Source organism: Panulirus ornatus, chromosome 22, assembly GCF_036320965.1.
Source record: "Panulirus ornatus isolate Po-2019 chromosome 22, ASM3632096v1, whole genome shotgun sequence".
In the NCBI taxonomy this organism is placed as follows: Eukaryota; Metazoa; Arthropoda; class Malacostraca; order Decapoda; family Palinuridae; genus Panulirus; species Panulirus ornatus.
Window position 1 is genome coordinate 14,908,751 of NC_092245.1, and position 23,308 is coordinate 14,932,058.

Genomic DNA, 23,308 nt, shown 5'->3' on the forward strand with positions numbered 1-23,308 from the left:
TCCCAGAACTACCCCTATAGGAAAAGAAACCCCATCTATTCAAGCATTCTTCTTATCCACGTTTCCAAACTTCAACAGTTACATTCACGCTCACAACTCGGTACAAATGAGTGATCCGGCAAAGGTTTATTTTCATCTACATCTTAAACTTGGGAGGGTTGCATTCACCCGGGATGCCTCCAAGACTGCAAAATTCCTTCTGTCGTGAGGGAGAGGTTTGGAGGCTGCAGCTTGGAGACAACGGGCTGGGATTAAGCACAAGGCGGACTTCCCATTGTCTCGGGTTAAGAGAGAGAGATATTGGTCAACCTCTTCAGCGGCGATGGATGGCCTGCCCGTGAGGGAGAGAGAGAGAGAGAGAGAGAGAGAGAGAGAGAGAGAGAGAGAGAGAGAGAGAGAGAGAGAGAGAGAGAGAGAGAGAGAGAGTGCATATATCTGAGGAACAGAAACACTAAGCATAGATGAAACAAGGAAGGGAGTAATGAGGGGATCTGTTAGATTTACTGTATACAAGAGGGTTGATTGAAGAAGAAGAAGAAGAGAATTGTGAAGGATGCATGATATCAAGTATGATAATGGTGGTTTATAAGCAAATGAACAGCACAAAATGATCAACTTAATATAACAATTTAAGAAAAGAAAAGCCATTCGCAGCGAGTATATAGTAGGGAACTAAAACAGACGAAAAGATTAACTGAGAATAACGTGAAGGCATTACGGAAAGGAGGAAAATATACATGGAAGACGGTAGACATACGACGTGACGAATGATGGAGAGAACGTGACAGAGAAAGAAGGAAATGCCGCAACTGAAGGGTAAACAGACTAAGAGGGGGACAAAAGAATGCAAAGGATGTTGCAGACGTGAGGGGAATCAGAGAGAACAACTGGAGGTCGAAGAATCTAAGAGAATTGGGAAGTGTTGGACTCTAATAAATCTCTTAGAAGTGAAGGTATTCAGGATAATTCCTGGAAGTAAAGGAATTCAGTGCAACTCCCGAAAGAAAGGGAATCCAGAAGAACTCCTGAAAGTAAAGGGGATCCAAGAGAAATTCTGAAAGTAAGGTAATCCAAAAGAACTGATGTTAAGGAAATCTGGTAGAACTTCTGAAAATAAGGGAATCCAGCATTACCACCGGAAGCAAGGGAATCCAAGAAAACCCCTGAGAGTGAGGTAATCTAAAGGAACTCGTTGGTTTTAGGGAATCCAAAAGTTTAAGAAAAGAAGAAAAAGACATGCAGGAGAGTTAAAGATAACTCGTGGAAGTGAAGAATCCAAGATGATTTCTGGAACTCATGGAAGCCACAAGAGCGTCTGAAAATGAAGGCATCCCAAAGAATTTCAAAAAGTTTGGAAACACCAGAGAACTCTTGGAAGCTAGAGAATCCAAAGGAACTCCTGGAAAGGAAGGGGAACTTCTGGAAATGAGAGAACCAGAGAAATCTCCTGGAAGAGATGGGATCCAAAAGAATTTCTGGAAATTAAGAAATCTTAGTACAGTTCTGGAGGCTAGGGAAATACACAAGAGAACCCCTGGAAAGAGGGGAACCTAAGAAGAGTGCTGGAAGTAAAGAAATCTAAAAGAGCTTCTGGAAATTAGGGAAACCAGAACTCTGTGCAGAAGAAAATTTATTCATAGGCACTTGAGAAACTGAATAGAGAACAGAATAACGCCTGGAAGTAAAGAAATTACACACATACTCACACACACAAAAAAGATGATCCAGTATAGTGTTGCACAACGGGTAAAAAAAAGATAAAGTTTATGGCCGACACTCTTTCCATACCTCAAGAATAAACTTAACTCAGAACTCAAAACTCGTTCATGTCCGAACAGTTAACGCCATTAGCACACAGTAATATATACTCGGCAGCTGGGGGCCTTAATAATTTCGGCCATACGTTAGTACAGAAATTACTCCGCGAGACACAACTCTAGGGATTTGGCCGCAGTGTTATCTTGCTCCTTATATAAATGTACTCTGTCTTCTCCAGCCCTCTGGCTTGTGCCAATTTTCGTTACCCTTTTATACATTCTTTTGTCTTCCATTTCAATTTTCATTGATTATATTCACTGTCTTCATCCACTGCTCTTTATTCCCCTCTATTTATCTGACTGTCTCTCCTTCAACTTCATCTGTCTGTCTCTCTTTTAACTTCTTCCTTCCAATAATTTTTTTGTAAATGTATTTTCAGCATATGCTTTTATCTCTTCTTTTAATCCAGCAAGTTTCTTTCTTCCTCTGATCTTAGTTTTTTCCTTTACATCTAATTTTCGAAAGTAGTTATTATTAAGTATATTCTTTTCATCTTTTCACTTCCAAACTTTTCTTTGTCATTACCTTCCTCCTGTTTACTCATTATTTTCTCCTCTTCTTCTCCTACATCTTTTTTTCCTTCTCTTGTGCCTATCCATTGCCCTTCTGTTTCTTAAAACCCTTATTTTTCTTCTTCTTCTTTCCTTCACACTCTTCTTAGTGATGGAGATGATATTAAAGTTTAAGACCTGTTTAGCCTCAAGGCGGAAACATACCCCCTCCCCCCACTCTATCCTCGTTGAAGAGGGAAGTGACTAATTCGTAAGAACTCATAATTACCCAACTACCCCATACTGCCGTCGTGACTTCCACTACCTGCCAACAGAGAGAGAGAGGGAAAACGGAACCTCCCTCACTGTTTACAGAGCTCCTCTATCTGTAAACAGGCCAAGCGTACTACCATATCTCTACTCCACATCTCCCTCCCTCCCTCCCCCCCCCCTCCCTCTCTCTCTCTCTCTCTCTCTCTCTCTCTCTCTCTCTCTCTCTCTCTCTCTCTGTCTCTCTCTCTCTCCATCTCTCTCTCCCTGAACATGGAGGTCTCTACTGCTCAGCAAACAGCCTCCCTTCCCCCCCCATCATTCTGCCCCATGCCTGTCCACACACCACACGGGCTTTGCTCCACTTATACGCCATGTGTTTCCTTGCCGGGGCACAGACGTCTAACCCTACTCTGTACACAGAGCCTCTTCCTTTCAATAGCGCACAGACACTTCCCCTTCCCCACTTCACAGACTCTATCCTAGTGCACAAACCCAATCTTCTAGTTCCACTAACATACCCCTTCATGCGCTGTATCCTAAATGAACAATACGTTATATTTTCAGTGTTAATCATCAGCATAATAGTAGTAATAGTGGTGGTAGTAGTAGCAGTAATAGAAGTAGCAGTAGAGTAGCAGAAGGGGCTGCATTAGCAACAGTAGTAGTAATAGTAGCAGTAGTAGCCGAGGCAATCAAAGGACATTGCCTTAAGGTAGTATATGCTTAGCTCCACCCCAAAGCTGAGGGTCACTTCATACAACTGTTTTCTCTCCGTTGGTCCTATACTTTAACACTGAGCCACAGACCCCATCTTAGCGCCATTCAGTTCAGGTTCTACGACCAGTGAATGATTATCAGTCTCATTATTATCATCATGGCACACTAATGGTTCTAGATAATGTGGTATTTTGACATATAACGCCATTTCCTGGTGTATAATCTTTGACCTATAGAGTGAAAGAGAGGGGAAAAAAAAGAGATTCATGTCGGACTGGCGAACCCCGTCTCGTGCATCCGGTTCTGGACGCACCTAGTGATTACGACGATGGATTACAGGTAAACATTATAACGAGGCTGACGTAATCCTACCGCCGAAATTGCTAGGTACTGACCGGAAAATTATTGACTCATGAGAAGCGCTAGACTCGTCGTCCTGTCCGATATCTACGACCAGGAGTCCCTTTTCCCTCCTCCCTCACCTCCATCGTGCGAGGGGGGGCATCGAGGTAGGATGACTGGCTCTACCTCCACGACACGCACTGTAAAGGTAGACTGAGACATCTTTGAGACGATATGTTCGTCAGAGTCTCCTCCTGTCAGAGGTCTAGGAAGAGGTGTTAACTCTACGAGACCTGACTTGAATCGCCTCTTGGATTCAAGGGGTCTCAACTCTATAAGAGCCGATTCTCATCGTATGTCTGACGGCTTTTGGTTAACATCCGTCAGTGAGTTAAATGTATTCGGTCTTGGTGAGATTGAGGTACAGAACTGACAAATCACTTGTTCATGAGACCTCATCTTGGTGCAGGTACATAAATACACCTAAAAGGACACACATATACACAGACATACACACAAAAATGTAAGCAAAAACACTACAAGATCGTGAGAGTCAAGGTTCAGGTAATATGGGTGTAATTCAGAGAGAGACACACACGTAATGATCCCCATTCTTGGAAATGGATCCAACCTCTGGGTTCAGGTAGCCTCAGTCTTCCCACTAATTCTGGCTATAAGACACGGGGGCTTTTAGAGATCGATTTTAGACTCTCCGTTGTCTAGGAACACAAGGGAATCATCAATCGAAAAGTTGCAAGTACTGGAACAGCAGTATGTCTGTGAGTCTCATGTAGTACTTAAAAGGAAATGTTTTAAGTTATGATGTTCATTTTTTTCGTCCCGTTCTCTCTATGGCTGAGAGAGAGAGAGAGAGAGAGAGAGAGAGAGAGAGAGAGAGAGAGAGAGAGAGAGAGAGAGAGAGAGAGAGAGAGAGAGAGAGAGAGAGAGAGAGTTACACAGATACACTGACCACACAGACCCAAGGTCCAAGCGAGGTGGTCTGGCGTTAATGCTAAAAAAAAAAAGAAGGAAGAAAGAAGACATTTGGAAGGCGCTACGTATATATGGGGTTAGTAGAAACTTACTAAAAGGCAGTAACAAGGTTCTGCCGGAGGACTGTAAGTGTCAAATACCGAATTCCCAAAAGGCGACATCATTTCAGCCTGGCGTAACTTAGGCCAGCCGAGTATACGATACCTCGCGCCGATTACGCACGTCATCCGATATGCATTATTAGCCTATAGTCAACAAGAAGTCCTCTAGATTCTCGAATCCCCGATACCCACTTACCATCACCATAAGCCGGATCTGAGGCTAAGACGAGGAATAAAGAGAAAACTCAAACAGCATCAGACCATTTGAAACAAGAGACTCCCGTTCTTATAACTACCCACACACACACACACACACACACACACACACAATGAGTCGTCCCTGCACTCATCTATGAGTTACCACGGACCCCATTCCTCACCCCCTGACTGTCAAACACCCCATTAAACCACCAGTGGTAGTCATGCAACGCGCGTCCACGGACGCGTCCCATTCCCAGCGTATATCGCCGGGTGTCGAAGGCCCGACCCCGAGCCGACTCCAGGAGGTAGGAGCGATGGACGGGCGGACCCGGTACCTTTGATTTATTGCTCCACCCACTCGTAAGTCGCGTACTGGCAATCCCCTCCCACCGACGGTGGGCAGCACCTGTGATTGGTGCGGAGGCCGGACGCTTGGGGCCACTGATTGGGCCACCCACATAGACCCTAGGAGTAATTCGCCCACTAGAACAATCACGCGTGGGAGCCGCTAATTGACCAGTAACTGACACCTTCAAGACGGCGATGATGACCCGTCTTGAAGACCAAGTAGACCATCGTTTGGTGTGTGTGTGTGTGTGTGTGTGTGTGTGTGTGTGTGTGTGTATACATCCACGTATATGTGTGTATACCTAAACGTTTATATGTACTTAGAATCTGTCTATCTAACTATTTATCATCTATCTATTCATGCTTAGTCGCCGTTTCCCGTGTTAGCGATGTTAGCTCCAGGAACAAACGAAGAAAGGCCACATCCGTTCACATCCATTCTCTAGCTGTCATGTGTAACGTACCGAAACCACAGTTCCGTATCCACATCCAGGTCCCACAGACCTTTCCATGGCTTACCCCGGACGCTTTAACATGCCCTGGTTCAGTTCATTGAGAACACGTCGACCCTTGTATACCAAATCGTTCCAATTCACTTTATCCCTCGCATGCCTTTCAACCTCCTTCATATTCAGGAGCTGATCGCTCAAAATCTTCTTCACTCCATCTTTCCATCCCCAAGCTGGTGTCCCGCCCTCCTTGCTCCCTCCACACACACACACACACACACACACACACACACACACACACACACACACACAAACACACACACATATATATATATATATATATATATATATATATATATATATATATATATATATATATATATATATATATATATGTATGTGTGTATGTGTGTGTGTGTGTGTGTGTGTATGGGCTCTACTTGCAGGTGATTTATAACATGAGTGAAAAGCCTCTTTCGTGAAGGTTGTATCAGTGTCAACAATAGCCGGAAAGAAATAGTCTCTTTGAGGAACCTCTCGCTCCAGAGAAGCCAATCATTTTCCTCCTGCACGTAGCGCATGATGGAAACTGGAGCCCTATAAAAGTGGTCCTTATGTTGCGTATATATATATATATATATATTCACAAATGGACACACATGCACACACGTATAATCATATAATCCTTATTGATTTATAACTAATGAATGAAGTCTTTAATTAAGGCAGTTTGTTGTTTAACCAAATGAATGAAATCTTTGCAGGAGAGAGATTGCTAAGCGTTTAAACCAATGAATGAAGTCTTAACTCCACATATAAAGTGATTGTAAGTCTCTGAAATTCACACCAATCTCTCGCAAAGTGTGCAGTCTTACGTGTGTGACGGATGAAGGAGACGTGTGACCCTCGTCTGGCAACACTGGCCGCATCACATGGGCCGACCCCGTTAGCGTGTGGAGGTTCCATCCTCAGATTTGCCTCCCTCTTTCCGTGTCTCTTACCCCTGCCAAGATTGCTTTCTTGTACCCCCTCCTCCACCAACCCCCTCTCTTGAGTAGTGAGTCCTACCATCGTTCTCGACTAGGTACCTTCAAAAGTAACTAGTGAAGGGGGTAACGGGAATTGGTTTAACCTCCTGTGGAATGCCTTTAGGGCGATAAAGGGAATCATTGTCATACGTTGTCTGTAGTTGTGACACACACACACACACACACACACACACACACACACACAAACATATACAACAAGTGATATGTGCGAATCCGGTTTTACATAAGTGCCCGTAAATTCTATATACTTTCTATGGGCGTACACTTTGCATATATACATATAATTATTATATAACCCCTAGACCAACTTTTTCGTCGGGGGCTTCTTGTAGCGCTAGATGCTGCGCTCCGCGCAGGAGTAGGGAAATGATGGTGATCTTTGGAACGAGACGTTCCCAAGCCTCACTGGACTCTTTACCATTTGGTGCTGATGGAACGGACCCGTCAAAGACGACTTTTCGCTCGTGGGGTTCCTGATTGTGGATGCCGTCCCTCAAAGCCATGCAGTTCCAGTACACAGACGAGGCGTCTAAGAATAAGTCATACCGGATCTCTCCGAATCTCCTGCCCATCGTCTTGGTCCCGTACACGCCCAGCCAAAGATCAAAGAGATTACCTGACGCAAATCTAGTTGTTATATCCCCTTCCCTCACCATCCCCTCCTACCACAATCCCACCTCCCTCGCCCCGGAGCCCACATGTTTTCCGACGTAATCCCAGATGACAACAGACTGCGCTCGATCGGGTTATGAAAGCATTTCCTGGGGTCTGGAATGTAATTCGAATCTCATGTGACCATAGTCAAGATCCTTCCTCTATAAATGATTGGTTATGGAGCAGATATTGCCGTTCTTCTAACCTCTCCATTTATAATCTATAGTATTGCGCTAAAGTCCTCTAAAACTCGTTTCTAAGCTTTACAAATACACCAAAATCCACAAGAGCCAGAGCCCATTTCTAAGCCATATAAACGCACAAATGGCTATGAAAACCTTTTTCTAAGCTATATAAATGCACCCAAGTTTACAAAAAACCATTTTCTAAGCTATGTAAGTGTACGTGGGCCCACAAAAACCTGTTTCTAAGCTATATAGATACACCACAGTCTACTAGAAACCAATTCTAAGCTATATACATACTTAAACTCATTTCTAAGCTATCTACGTACATTCAAGTCACTAGAACCTAATTCTAAGCTATGCAAATGCACTCATTCAGTCTGCTAAAACCAGTTTCTAAGCTACATCAATGCCCGTCGGTCCACTAAAACCCACATCACAATTTATCAAACACCTCTTTTAAACAGGATCAGATGTGCCAAGCATCAGTTCTGAGTATATAGACTAGGCATTTTTCATTTTTCTCCTTTCATTTCTTTTTCAGTAGTCTACAAACATCAAACATGTCATAAAAGTGAAAAGATAGTGGATGAATCACTGCAAACGTTCCAGAGGGAAGGATAAGTTTATATAAGGAATCTGATGAACCTCTTTGTCTCATTCAGTACCACTGTCGAACTCATATGGTGTTAGGAGCTACTTGTCTTATCATGGAAGAATCGTAAAAAAATTCACGCGGTTTGTATGAAACGTTTTAAGAACATATATATATATATATATATATATATATATATATATATATATATATATATATATATATATATATATACAAATAGATAGATAGATAGGTAGATAGATAAGAAAGAAAGAGAGAGAGAGAGAGAGAGAGAGAGAGAGAGAGAGAGCCATTATATTCTCCTTCAGCCCCTTCCCATATCTCTGTCGACAACATCTCACTTAATCAGACATAACGACCTTGGGAAAGTAAGGCACTATCTTGGCCTCTCTCCACCAGTAAGTCTAATATACCGCCCATTGGGCCTGGTAATAGCACCTTCGTGGAACCCTCCCCTCCTCCTGTATATGGGAGGGAGGAAGGTAGTCGAAGTTCAGCCATTCAGAGGACTCGCCCTCCTCAGCACCTGGGCTTCGTTTCAGCACTAGACCCACCTGTGTGGCGGAGGCGATAGATAGTCTCCACAATCTATTGTCTTTCATTATTTTCTTCTCGATTATCTCATAAATGTTCTCATTTCTCCCTTCTTTTCCTTTTCGTCCGGTGATCCGATTTTCTTCATTTTTTTTCGGTTTTCTTATTGATCTAGTTCCTCTGTTTTCCTGTGTTGTTTTGGATGGCGATCCTTCTTTTGTTTTTATGATTTCCTTCAAAGATGCTCTTATTCTTTCTTATTTTGTCTTGCCAAACGATCTTCTTTTGTCTTTTTCTATTTTCTTATCGCTCTTCTGTCTTTTTTGTTTTACTTGTCGGGCAATTGTTTCATATTTCCATTTTTTCACGGACGCTCTTTTATTTGATTTTGTCCTGTCCTTCGATGCTCTCATTCTTTTATGATCTTTTACATCATTTCTTTCTTTTTTTCTAAAGCTTTTAACTGACTATTGTTTAGGTAATTGATATCAGCATTCTGTTTTCTTGCAGTCTTATCCTATCTTTCATGTCTCTTGTCTGTTGTGGTCTCTTATCATCTTTCATGCTCTTTGGTCTTGCCATCCGATGTTCTTTTGTTTGCATTCTTATATGTTCCACTTCCATCTATGAGACTTTAGGTGGCAGTACTTGATTACTCATTTTCTTGCTATGTCTTCTTATTTAATCTAATGGTTTTTTTTATCACCTTCACTGTTCTCTTCCAGACAACTATGAATACATCAATGATTTTCTTTCCTATAAGCCCTAAGCTTTATATCATCTATACACCTACTGGCGGGATATTTTTTCAAGATCTGATATAAACAAAACAATGTCCAGTTTCTTATATTCCTTGCAACTGTTATGAAGTTCTAACTTTTCAGTTGATCCATTTATAGCTAGAATTCTCTCGATAGGGATACAATTCTCGACAAAGATTAGGTTCAGCCTGTTTAAAAAAAAATCATCACTTATCTAGGCAATGATATCTAACCCCATTTCTACTCAAGTCAGATCAAACAAAGGCGAAGCGTCCCTTATCGGAACCAGTATCGGGGGAAAAAGAGAGACAAAAATGTCTCAGAGTATTGAGAGGCTTCGTCAGGGAACGGTCGATTCTACAACCATTGCCAACCTTTTCATCTGTGGTTAAGGCTTGGGAGAATCCGCCAGAGGACGCCAGCCAATGTTGCGTGAGAGGTTAAGGCGTCCGTGCGTCCAGGAGTGTGTGTGTGTGTTTGTGTGTGTGTTTGTGTGTGTGTGTGTGTGTGTGTGTGTGTGTGTGTGTGTGTGTGTAACTGGTCTCGGGGGTCTTACTGGAAGGGTGAAAGTGGGAAGATGGAAGGTATGGTACTGTAATGTTATAAGAGAAGAAAAATAAAGAGAGGAGAACAAGAAACAATAAGGGAAGACTGGAAGATATGGCGAAGCGGAACGGGATTTTTTTTTGTGGGTGTGTGTGTGTGTGTGTGTGTGTGTGTGTGTGTGTGTGTGTGTGTGTGTGTGTGTGTGTTTGAAAGTGTGTGTGTGTGTAGATAGGTTGTGTAGTGAGGGAAAGAAGAGTAGAAGGTACGAAATTGATAACAGAAGAAAGGAAGAGTCCAAGAAGAAAGAAGATATAGGGAGATACAAGACATAACGAGTGAGTGGAAGAGTAAAAAGATACGTATAGATAGGTAATTGTGAAGGAGAAATGGGAGGATACAATAGAAGGAAAAGATAACCAATGATTAGAAACGACGACAGAAGAAGAAAAAAACCTTCAGCATAAGCTAAAAGAAAGAACGAAAGAAATCAACGTAGATAGATAGCGACAACTTAGAAAGAAAGAAGTACATTGACTATGATTAACACGAACGAAACAAAGATAAAAATCATGATTCCCATTTGACCAACTCCTCCCCGTTTTGAAGACCAAAAGCCATCATCGAAAAACCAAACGCTTCGAGTTACATTCATCGCCTGACCCATGACTTCTCATTGCCTCAGAGACTTCCCAGTGTTCTCTCGAGTTCTCAGTGTTCTCCAAGATCTCAAGGATAACAAAGCAGGTTTGAACGCACGACCCCCTTAGCCTAGACATTCTGGACCAAATAAATTGTTTCTGGTGGCATTTTCTCCTCCGCTAGTAATGGACCGAACGCTGTCTGAGAGCTGAGGAAAGGCAGTAAGAGGGAGAGAGAGAAGAGAGAGAGAGAGAGAGAGAGAGAGAGAGAGACAGACAGACAGGAGAGAAAGATAGACGGGTATGTAAGTGGGTATATAAGTAATATATGACTCATAGATGTCTAAGGGTTGTGTAGTTTGGGACGGGTGTACATCTGGTAGGGTGGAACATGAGGCCGTGCTATGGGAGAATTGTTTAATGCATGTTTATGCCTTTACAGCGTGACTATGCTTTGCTACTTATGTGTTCTGCAGAGCTGGGAAGGAGGGTGTGTGTGTAAGTGGTTGAAGCGCGAGGCAAGAATGAGCTTATCATGTCTGTCTTGGAGTTCGTGATTGTTTACATAGTGGCTTGGGTGTAAGACGGTTTGAACTGTTGCAAAGAACTGGTTGCCATGCATGTTCGAATAGGACAAATGGGGGAAAGTATTATTATTTTTCCTTTCGTTGTGAAGGTACTGAGTGTTGATGGTGATTACTCTGTTTTGTCTAGTGATTAGTTGTGGTACACTAGCTTTCGAAATGGTGGTTGATGACCAGGCTCAGGTATGGCTTGTCTGAGTGTGTTGGGATGTAACTTAGATGAAAATAGAAGAGACTCAATTCAGGGTCGATGTAAATTAATTCTTTGTGAAGGTCTTATCTATCTATCTAACTGTGTCTGTCTATATGTCTATCTATCTATCTATCTATATTCTCCATCGAATATATGTATTGCGCAAGAAGAGAAAGGGAGAGATGATATTACGCACCAAACAATCTATGAAGAAAAAGGGAAGAAAAAACAAGCCAAATATTCCCGCCGCAGATGAAGGCAAATGAGAGAGAGAGAGAGAGAGAGAGAGAGAGAGAGAGAGAGAGAGAGAGAGAGAGAGAGAGGAGGCAAAACTCATACGTAAATAGGACATCAAATCATACAAACGTGAAATCATCGTCAGTCTAATGTCAGTGTTAAGGGCGGAGAGACATTGTATGATTCTGTCTCTATCTCTTTCTGTTCTATCTCTCAAAATTTATCCTGTCTTATACATCTGAAATCTCTTTTGGCTTTCTGAATCTATCCTCCTATACCAAATGATATATATATATATATATATATATATATATATATATATATATATATATATATATATATATATATATATATATATATATATATATATATATATCTATATATATATATATATATATATATATATATATATATATATATATATATATATATATATATATATATGAAGATTAATTACCATTCTTTAGCCAAGAAACTCCCGAATTCACAATGCACTCTTGCCTGTACTTCGTCACTGCCAAGGTCGTATGTTGTCTGTGTTCCCCTCTATAGAATCGAACCCGTGGATCAATGCGGTAATCACTCCCGCCAGCGTGCTTAAAAATAAGCCGTTTGGAATCGAATCGGAGGAGTTGAAATTGAGGATTCTGAAACCCATCCTCATCCAAGTGTCGATTGCATTTTTTTTTGTAGGAATATCGAGGTATGACGCTCATGCTGTTTTGATTTCGAAGAGACGTTTCACCGTTGTATGGGAAAAAAAAAGATATGTTCCGGTAGTTGTTTTTCGTATTTCTAATGAGTTTGATGGAATTGAGAATGTATATAATATCCCTGGGGATAGGAGAGAAATAATACTTCCCACATATTCCCTGCGTGACGTAAAAGGCGACTAAAAGGGGAGGGAGCGGGGACTGGAAATTCTCCCTCCAGTTTTTACTTTTCAAAAAGAAGGAGCAGACCTCTCTTTTCCTTCCTTTGGAAAATTAGAAAAAAAAAAAAACGAGAGGGGAGGATTTCCAGTCCCCCGCTCCCTCCCCTTTTAGTCGCCTTCTACGACACAGGGAATACGTGGGAAGTATTCTTTTTCCCCTATTCCCAGGAATAATATATCTATATCTATATATATATATATATATATATATGTGTGTGTGTGTGTGTGTAATACGGCACGTGAATGTGTGGTTGATACATGAACCAACACATGCGTGTTTTCGAGCCATTAGAGTCTGCATTTGGGGTCTACATCCATCGCAGCTTTGGACCCTCCCCTGTGAAGATCTATCAGAAAGACGGAGTTTTCAAACCACGCAAGTGTTTATATTCAACCTGGTCCAGCCCATAAACGTAAATTATGAGGCATGAGAAAGAAAAATGAGGCGAACTTATATCATAAAAATCTGAAGAATGAATGGATAAGATATCTTTTAACCCTGGATGACCCCCTCGTAGTGGAGAGATATATCAGAGGGACTGAAAGCCATCGAGGTTAATATAACGTGTAGCAGTGTATGATGATAAACATTCAGTGTATACTTGGCTTCAATAGACAGACCAACAACGCTTAAAGCTCATGCAATTTGTATGGTATTTTTTCCTCTTTCTTGGTGAGTAGTTTTCGGCTCGTTGATAAGAAACCTTGTATTTCCCAGGCGGTGGTGGTAGACATGATCGAGTGACAATGATGTGTTCGTCTGAATGTGTGTGTACGTACTGAAATGTGTCTTTGTATATGAGCCATGAGATAGACGAGTCGGTGAACGAGGAGAATGATGAAACGAGTCGTTAAAGAGCTACGAAGGTCAAACAGGATAGTTAGACAGTAGACAGGTTACTTACCATATAGATAACCCTTGCAGATAGATGAACAAATAGAATGGATAAATTAGGTGTTATAAGTCGATATAAGATGAGATACACAGAAAAAATAGGTAATGACTGCATGATCGGTTGGTATATAAAAGTGTGGTTCGAGTGGAGAAGCAGATAATCAGAGAAGTATATCTTCAATAGGCTAAAATGAGGGACAGATACCAAGAGATAATGTGAAGTGTCAAGATGATATGAGATGGATGATAGACATCAAGTGGTGAACACAATAATTTGCTGATGTGCTACACTAAAGGTTGTCAAAGAAGCTACATCCTTAGGCAAGAGCAATGGGGAGATTCCATGGATAGACAGAGAATAACCTAAGTGAAGAAAAAACAAATAACACCAGATTCCACACTGGGTGAGTTCGAAACGTGACAAAACAGCTGGCAAATATATAGAATCGCCCCCAGGCTGATGGGTGAGGAAATATTCAGCAAAATATTCACATCATACATCATCATACAAGGAAATTTGCCTCTGTTGGTTATCACACTTGAAGAAACACAAAGAACTCTCAGAGGAGGCCCCAGACATGGGCAACAAAGAGGGTCCCAGAATTAAGTCACCATTGATTGATTTTTCCACCACAGAGAAGAGTAAGGGGTGATTCGATCGCAGCCTTCAAGCTGTTGGGGGCCAGTCTGGTGACATCACAGCGAAAAGTTAAGTCATTAAGATACAAAGATAGAACAAACAAACGACATAAGGAAAAACATGGATGATTGGGGGTAAAGTCAATAATGAAACTGTGAATGTGGCGAACATAGACGTAAAGAAAAAAATGCTTGTATGATCGTAGAGAAAGTTCATGAAATTGAGCACTACAGATATCGAACTTCCTCCTTGTCCAGTACAGATAAGTAATTACAAGTAGATAATCACACTCATGAAAATGAAACATTCGCTCGCACGCACATAAACACATGCACACATGCATACATGCAAACGCACTTATATCCCCACTTCCATCAGAAATCGTTCAATAGAACACTTGTAAACATTTACCTCAAGTCATTCAGCCAATTTAGTATAATTTAGTATAACCTAGATCCTCCTCTAATATCACCAACATTCCCTTATGTAACACACACACTCGTAAATCAACCAACAATTACTTGATTCAACCAACACCCCATAACGTAGCCTACTATCCCTATTGAAGCGAGTACCCTTAACATATCAAGCACTCCTATTATAACCAACACCCTAATATAACCAACATCATCTGATATAACCAACAACCACTAACATAACCAGTACTGCTAATGGAACCAACAACTCTAATATCACAAGCACCTCGTAATATAACCAACACCTCCTGATCTAACCAACACCCACTAATATAACCAACACCATTAATACAAGCAGCATTACTACTATAACCACAATCCACAGCATGATAAAAAAAAGATAAAGCCCTGATATGACAAACACCCTGTATAGTATAACGCAAAGTATAACCCATTTGGAGCTAAGGATAGACCGTCCCTTACAGTATTCGGGACTGGAGAGAACATAAACAGGTAGCGCCAGGTATGGCTGGGATTTGACTGTTGTTCTGAATTATTGTTTCTCGATGTTCGAGGATCAGGAAGCTTGGTGGTGGTGGTGGGTGGATAAGAAGGGTAACAGGAAGGGAGTGTGGCGAGAAACGAAAGGGGTACAGGAAAAGAGAGGGGTGAGAGTCGGTATTGAGGAAAAGATAAAGAAGAGAAGGAGAAGGAAGAGAAGAAGAGGTTTTTCTTGCGCCTAAATGCCTTTCCCGATGTAGCGGTGTAGCGTCAGGAATAAACGAACAATGGCCTTACTTAGACATACTCAATATCTAGCTGTCATGTATAATGTACCGAAACCACAGTTTACCATTCTCAGCTAAGCCCCACAGAGTACCCCATGGTTTACTTTAACGGTTCTATATGCCCTGGTTCATTCCACTGGCAGCAAATCGCCCCCCATATATCATATCGTTCCATTTTATTCTATTCATTGCACTGACTCACGCTCTCCTACATATTGCAACAACCACATGCATTCACAAGAATCATTTCGACACTGGCAGCAACAATCACTCAGACTAGAAAAATCATAACAATTCAAATGTCTGGAATTAAGATTCTCTTTGTCTTGTCCAAATCACTTAGTTTGTCAGACTGAACCCGGAAGGATGTGTCATTCAAGCAAATCCCTTGCGAAATATGAATACAAAAAGTTCTTTCTACTTGAGACCACCACAGGTTAGCAAGACTTCTGATCGACACTGAGTAGGTGATCCTCACGTTTGACACTTCTGAGCTGTAGCCCTCTCCTGCGTGACACCCCGTTGCCGGGAAAACTCCTCCTAGGTTGACGCCTCTATGCAGTAGACTTCCCAGCTTGACACTCCTGGGTACTAGATTCCCCCATGCTTGTCACCTCTGACCAAAAGACTTCCCGTACTCGACACCTCTTTGTATAAGACTGTATCCCTCCTTGTCACCTCTGACCAAAAGACTTCCCGTACTCGACATCTCCTTGTATAAGACTGTATCCCTCCTTGTCACCTCTGACCAAAAGACTTCCCGTACTCGACACCTCTTTGTATAAGACTGTATCCCTCCTTGGCACCTCAGACCAAAAGACTTCCCGTACTCGACATCTCTTTGTATAAGACTGTATCCCTCCTTGGCACCTCAGACCAAAAGACTTCCCGTACTCGACACCTCTTTGTATAAGACTGTATCCCTCCATGTCACCTCTGACCAAAAGACTTCCCGTACTCGACATCTCCTTGTATAAGACTATATCCCTCCTTGTCACCTCTGACCAAAAGACTTCCCGTACTCGACATCACTTTGTATAAGACTATATCCCTCCCTGTCACCTCTGACCAAAAGACTTCCCGTACTCGACATCACTTTGTATAAGACTATATCCCTCCTTGTCACCTCTGACCAAAAGACTTCCCGTACTCGACATCTCTTTGTATAAGATTTATCCCTCCGTGTCACCTCTGACCAAAAGACTAATCTTCCTTGACACATCATCTGGGCTCTTGATAAGGGTATCATGGCGAATGACAACAACTCGAAGATGAAATTAACTTTGAACGAAAGATATCCAAACACTTGGCTATCAGGGCCACTCATGTTCATTGAGAGAGTAAACAAGATGGTTCATGTAGGTGGCTCGTTATCATCCAGGTGGGAAATAGAGATATGCCAAGTTATCAATTCTCTTTTATATTTTCAGTTTCTCTACATTATTATCATTGGTTAGGAACCGCGTACATATTATATACTTAAACCTATATAGTTATCTTATTACTATTGTGTTTAGGAATGCTTAAATCTAAGTGTAGTGTTTATGGACAAAATGGTTAGATGAGGAGTAGAAGTAGTGATGCTTAAAGCACAGAAATTGTGTAAGGGATTCAGAAAAAAAAAGAAAACTAGAGTAGATCGATTGCAACAGAAGGATTAAAATGTAATAGGATGTTGATTATGGATGAGACTGATTTTCTAAAACAAATCTTCCCTCTTTCAGAAAACCAATGGCGGGGTCTGACAGCTAATTGGAACGGCCTGCCATGGAGTAAGTATTCCATCAGTGAGTGTTGCCACAGACACTGTGTGTACAGCTGAGGTCAACCCTGGCGGCCGTAAGGCTAGACAGGGTAAAAACACGTCCCTCCCCCCCTCTCCCTCCTGCTTCTCCTGGCTTGGTTTTCTACAGAGTTGGAGCGGATGGGGGGAGGTGGTTGGTTTAACTTGGGCAAGAAGAGGAGGAAGGGGGTCGAAGGTCAGAGGTTGGGTCTTGGGTCACAGCTGCCCACAGTAGCAGTGGGCAGTGTTTCTACCCTTCTCTGAAGCTCTTCCCATCTCAGCCACAACCCTCCCTTCCTCAGCCACAGCGCCCCTTAGCTAATTCGACATCCATGTGCCTCAACATCCGCTCAGAGATGATGGGCAGACAAAGGAGGGAAGGATTAAGGGAGATGGACATGACTCTCATGGCCAAAGAAGGGGATAACAGCCTCTCTCTCTCTCTCTCTCTCTCTCTCTCTCTCTCTCTCTCTCTCTCTCTCTCCACCATTGTTTCTTTCACTCTTTACGTAATAACCATTTCTCTAGATCGTGTCCTAGAATCTTGTGAGTACCTACTGATGATCTAAGTATCTCCTCAGATTTCTAGCATCACATTACTAGATATCTTACCCTCACTTGTACTGGGTGTTCTATAAACACACTAATGGTGCCTATAATGTAATTCTATAAACCTAATATCTATTTATATATAAATATTTAGTTTCTAAACTAGGTATTCATCAGATACCATCTACTTATATTTTTATGAATTGATAGAATATTTTGTGTACTATTTTTTCAATTGATTATATGTATATATTGCCATTGTTGCTATTGATTTCTTAAGCACTGAATACAATGTTATAATATACATAGCTGTGGAAGAGTCTACTTCAAATTGCAGAGATATTAGGAAGTCATTATCTTGGAGTTTCAATGGGATTTTCGGCCATTTAATGTTTGAGAGCAAGACTTTCTACAAATGTAACCCTCATATGGTATCTCATTAAGGTTTACTTTTAAGTAATTAACATAAATATGTCAGTAGGAGAGTCATTAAGGCATGAATCATGTTTTCACTTTACCAATTAAGATTACTACAGGTTTTTGGCATCAATTCTATTGTATGTTTTATGAGTATACTGTTGTGTGAGAGAAATGTGACTTATGTATCATACTTCTATATGAATTTACATATGAATATGTATGTGTGTGTGTGTATGTGCATGTGTGTGTGTGTATGTATATATGTATATGTGTGTATTTAATACATACCATTATATCTTTAATGCCCCTCAAGTCTCGATTTAGATATGTTAGCTAATGGCAACACAAGAGCCTCGGGAGCGGGGAGGCTCCGTGCCCATTTTGAGTAAGTAAGGAAACACAGTGAGTTCAGGAAGACAGTGTTACTGTTTGTATGGTAGCCGTGTGTTGCGTGGCATCTACTGCATGATCGCCAGCTCTCGGGGGGTCTGTTATCACCACTGGGGGGGCCCATGGTGGATCAAAGACTATCGCTTGGGGTACAGGTAAGTCATCACCCGCCTCTCTCTCTCTCTCTCTCTCTCTCTCTCTCTCTCTCTCTCTCTGTCTCTCTCTCTATGTATATGCATATATATACAGTGATATATACCACCTATTCATATATGTATATATACAGTTGTTTACTGGGGAGTAGGAACACTACGTCCCTATCTCTTGCGTGTCGTCGAAAGCGACAAAATTGGGGGGTGAGGGTGATGGGGCTGGATGTACGTCCATCTTGTATTATCACACTTTTGAAAGTAAGGTGAGGAGGAGGAGGAGGGACGCCAGAGGGTTCCCTCTCAAGCTCAGTCGTCTGTTGCTGACGCTACCCCGCTGAGTCGGGAAAGAACTGACAGGCCTAAGAAACACACACACACACACACACACACACACACACACACACACACACACACACACACACACATATATATATATCCTTTATAATTCCTCTTATAATCTCAGTTAAATTCCCAGTGCATGGTAAGTGTGGAATTATTTCCCAAACTTTAAGTAACTCAGTTATTATCATTATTCGTCCCATGCATAATAATCCCTTTCCCAGACTGGTATAAACTAATCTGATGACAGACAATTATAGACATGTTGTTATATGAAGGAAATTACCCCCCCTTCCCCTCCCCCTCCCTTTAGTTGAGGGGGAAAAATCCTTAAGTCAATAATTACGATAAATGAATTGCAGATATAGATAAATGACACGAATTTATCGTATAAGTTTTTTCATAAACTTTTTACGGCATGTAATTAGTCAACAAGTAACCATTTCAATGCAATTACATTTCAAAATGATTGTGTATATATATATATATATATATATATATATATATATATATATATATATATATATATATATATGCACATACAACCATGATAAAATGCTTTCGTATTAACCGAATAAAACATGATAGAATTTGTAACTGAAGCATAACATTTTTCAATATAATTTTTCCTTTTCCTTCGTCCCTCTGCGTTTTCACATCTCTTCCAAGGTCTGTTTCTGTTTGGTAAATGTAATTTCGTTAACGCCACCGTTTTCATTTTTCTGGAGAAAGCAGCAGCTTAGACATACTATATAACGTTATATCATATACTGTACTGTATTACATTAAATGTCACCATACTGTTACATTGTATAACAGAATGCGATTTAAGGTTATCTTATATTACGTTAATATACTGTTACATTATATTACATAATGCTATTTAAGATTATCTTATAGTACATCAATATACGGCTACATTATATTACATAATGCTGATTAAGATTATCCTTACAAAAATATACAGTTACATTATGTTACATAATGCTATTTAAGATTATCTTATATTGCCTTATATCGCATACTACCTTCCCCTTATTCCGGTGTCTATTCTAAAAGACGAGCAAGCAACGGAGCATCGCCGGCAGCGGGCCCAGATACATATACTTCACATAATACACATCGTCAATTTCGAACATTGTCAATAAGCAATCTCCCTGGCCCTGAAATAAACGACTTATGCAAAAAGTTCCGTAAGTCTAAAATGTAATCTACCTGTATAATAGTTACATAAATATAATGTAATCGACGCTCTAGCCCACCTCCCATCCCCTGGCACTCCTCCTGAAGCCTTGCTAACCCCACCACCTCCCCCGCCTCACATCCCCCTGTAGTGGCACAGTGTCTTAAACTGTGTAAAGCAGGGAGGGAAGGGGCCCTCCTACCTGGCCTGAGGCTTCCCACCCGGTGTCGTCTTCTAAGATATGAGGGTTGAAAAGAAAAAAAAAGAAAATGCTTTGTGTGAATGTTTGATTACTTATCGGCAATTAATCAATTTTTGTAAGCTTCCTCCACGACCAGTTCAACCTCACGAGTCTGTCTTTACTGTTTTCGCTGAGCAGGTCGCCTTCTACGTTCATTCCCTTCGTCCACCAACCATATACTGGAAGATCCCTTTTATTTTTACATTTCTAACATCTTTCTTGCTTGATTTCACATTATGTCATCAGGTTTTTCTACCTCTACTCATCTACGAAGAAACGTACACTATCTACTTCATCAGTCTGGTTTCAGCAACTTATGAGCTGTGATCAGGTCACCCCTTACTGTTCTCTCTTCTATGAGGGGCACATTTAATGGCCTGTAGCCATTCGCTGTTACTCATGTATCTCCTTTCCTTATGTGTGTGTGTGTGTGTGTGTGTGTGTGTGTGTGTGTGTGTGTGTGTAGGCGGCTGAGGTAAGGGAGACGAGGTGTCGGGGGGGATGATGGGAGGAGCATGTATCGAGGGGATAGTGAGGGATAGGTAGACAGACAGACAGATAGCCAAACAGATGGAACATGCATAGAACATACACAGACCACACGAACCCAAAGTCTAAGTGGGGTGGTCTACAGAGAGAGAGAGAGAGAGAGAGAGAGAGAGAGAGAGAGAGAGAGAGAGAGAGAGAGAGAGAGAGAGAGAGAGAGTCCATCGGCAAGTGACACCCCCGTGAAGCTGTAACAGGTGGAGGACGACAAGCTTACCCTACGATAAGAATGATAATAACAAGAAAAATCTCTCTCTCTCCTCTCTCTCTCTCTCTCTCTCTCTCTCTCTCTCTCTCTCTCTCTCTCTCTCGCCCGAGATTTAGCACGGCAGTAGACGGGAGGGTGTGTGGTGGTGGGGGAGATGGGTGTGCCCTAAGCCTCCTCCATATTTTTGCATATTTGCAGCTTAGCTGTAACGGCATAACGTGTGTCTGGTAATGCTCCAGCTTAAACTTCAAGCTAATGTTGCCAAGTTTCCAGCTTAGCCTGGACGGAATTTTGTTAAAAATATGGAATAAAGAAGAAGAAGAAGATGGGTTAAAGTAAAAGTAACGATATGAATATTGAGGGAGGAAAATGAATTGGTATATTATTCATAGTATTTATGATAGGTGGTTTGAGGATAGATAATGCTTATGGTGATACGCAGGCGCGTAGGCACACACACACACACACACACACACACACACACACACACACACACACACACACACCATGTGTACGAAATTGATACCGAAGACATATGGCACGCAGCGTCCCGATAATTGCCCATACCTTCATAAAAAAAGGTAACTAATATATATATGTATAATATTATACTAGAAAAAAACAGTTCTACCTGCAGTGTACAAGGACCGCACTGGGGAAAAAATACTGAATTGAAAGATTCGTGTAAGAAGCACATTTTGATATCATACTGTAATATCACTTTCCCTTTTCTTTTCCCAGCTGGACCAACGCAAAACACTCGAAAAATGAGTAGACTGGAACGGAATTTCATAGGGGTGGGAACAAAGGGTCTTAGCAGAGTGCGGAAAAAAAAAACCCCGTACAATGACCATGTTTCCTTGGGCATGTTGGCAGCGTAGGGTGTTGGCACAGGGGTGGTTGGCAGTGTCGGGTAGACGTGTAGGCCAACTGTTACCCTTGTTATCAGCTGAATCAGGGGTAAGAAAGGAGTATAAAGGCTGTAAAAACACACACCTACGTACACAGATGTACACTCTGACAAATAGCCATATTTGCATGCACACAAACACGTATATATTCATACTTCCATATAAGAACTTACACAAGCAGAAAAGCACACATACATATACACATACGCACATTCGCCCACTGAGAACACACACATATATACGTACACACAGACTCACGTACACACACTGAAGACAGAATACATGTCACCAAATGAACTCTAAATATGCAAACTATGTTATGTACACAAGAACATAAATATTTCTGAGGCTTTCAAACTATTTCAGTTGATTATATAAAAGTTTAGCAAGTTTCCTCATTCCTTTTTTTTGTGTTTTTGTTACTTAAAACTAAATAACTATGAATTGTGAAGGCCAATTGTGCAGAATAATGTTTTACAGAATATATATATATATATATATATATATATATATATATATATATATATATATATATATATATATATATATATATATATATATTCCTATGAGTCCACGGGGAAAATGAAGCACGAAAAGTTCCCAAGTGCACTTTCGTGTAATAATCACATCATCAGAGGAGACACATGAGAGAAATATAACAGTCAGTTGATATACATCGAAGAGACGAAGCTAGGACACCATTACCAAACGGAGTCCATCTATACAAGCGGAGAAAAGAGTCCTAACGAAAAGATTAGTTCTGAACACAGTGATTACAAATCCATCGCAGCCTCATAAATCCGACAACTCATTCAAATCATCTTGAGCACAATAAACAGAAGAGAAAGTAGCGAGGAACAAACACCATAAATGTCAGATGCAATACCTCAAAAAAAAAGATTGGAATATAAATATATGTAGAATAAAACACCAGTGGGTCATTAATTCAACAGCGAGTCTGAAAGTTCTCTCCTTGGCTATCATCAAAGCCTTTGGCTTAACGAAAACAATGGATTGCCATCGAGTTACTCACAGGAGCAATGAACTGTTCTAATGAACGCTGGAGAACACTAATGAAAGTGGATTATTCAGGGAGGAACCATTAGTCAACCTTCTTGAAATCATACGTAAATGATTTTGTACAATAACACAAACACCTTATCTACCAGTCTGATAAGATGAT

At 41.1% G+C, this 23,308-nt stretch overlaps 1 protein-coding gene across 1 annotated transcript in view; it reads left to right on the forward strand.

Annotated features, from left to right (window-relative positions):
• Positions 1-23,308, forward strand: part of LOC139756569 (uncharacterized) — a 198,280-nt gene that overhangs the window by 81,314 nt on the left and 93,658 nt on the right. The window contains exon 2 of the mRNA XM_071676172.1: positions 17,128-17,175. Within this exon, the coding sequence (XP_071532273.1) occupies positions 17,128-17,175 (48 nt within the window). The remainder of the gene's footprint in view (positions 1-17,127; positions 17,176-23,308) is intronic.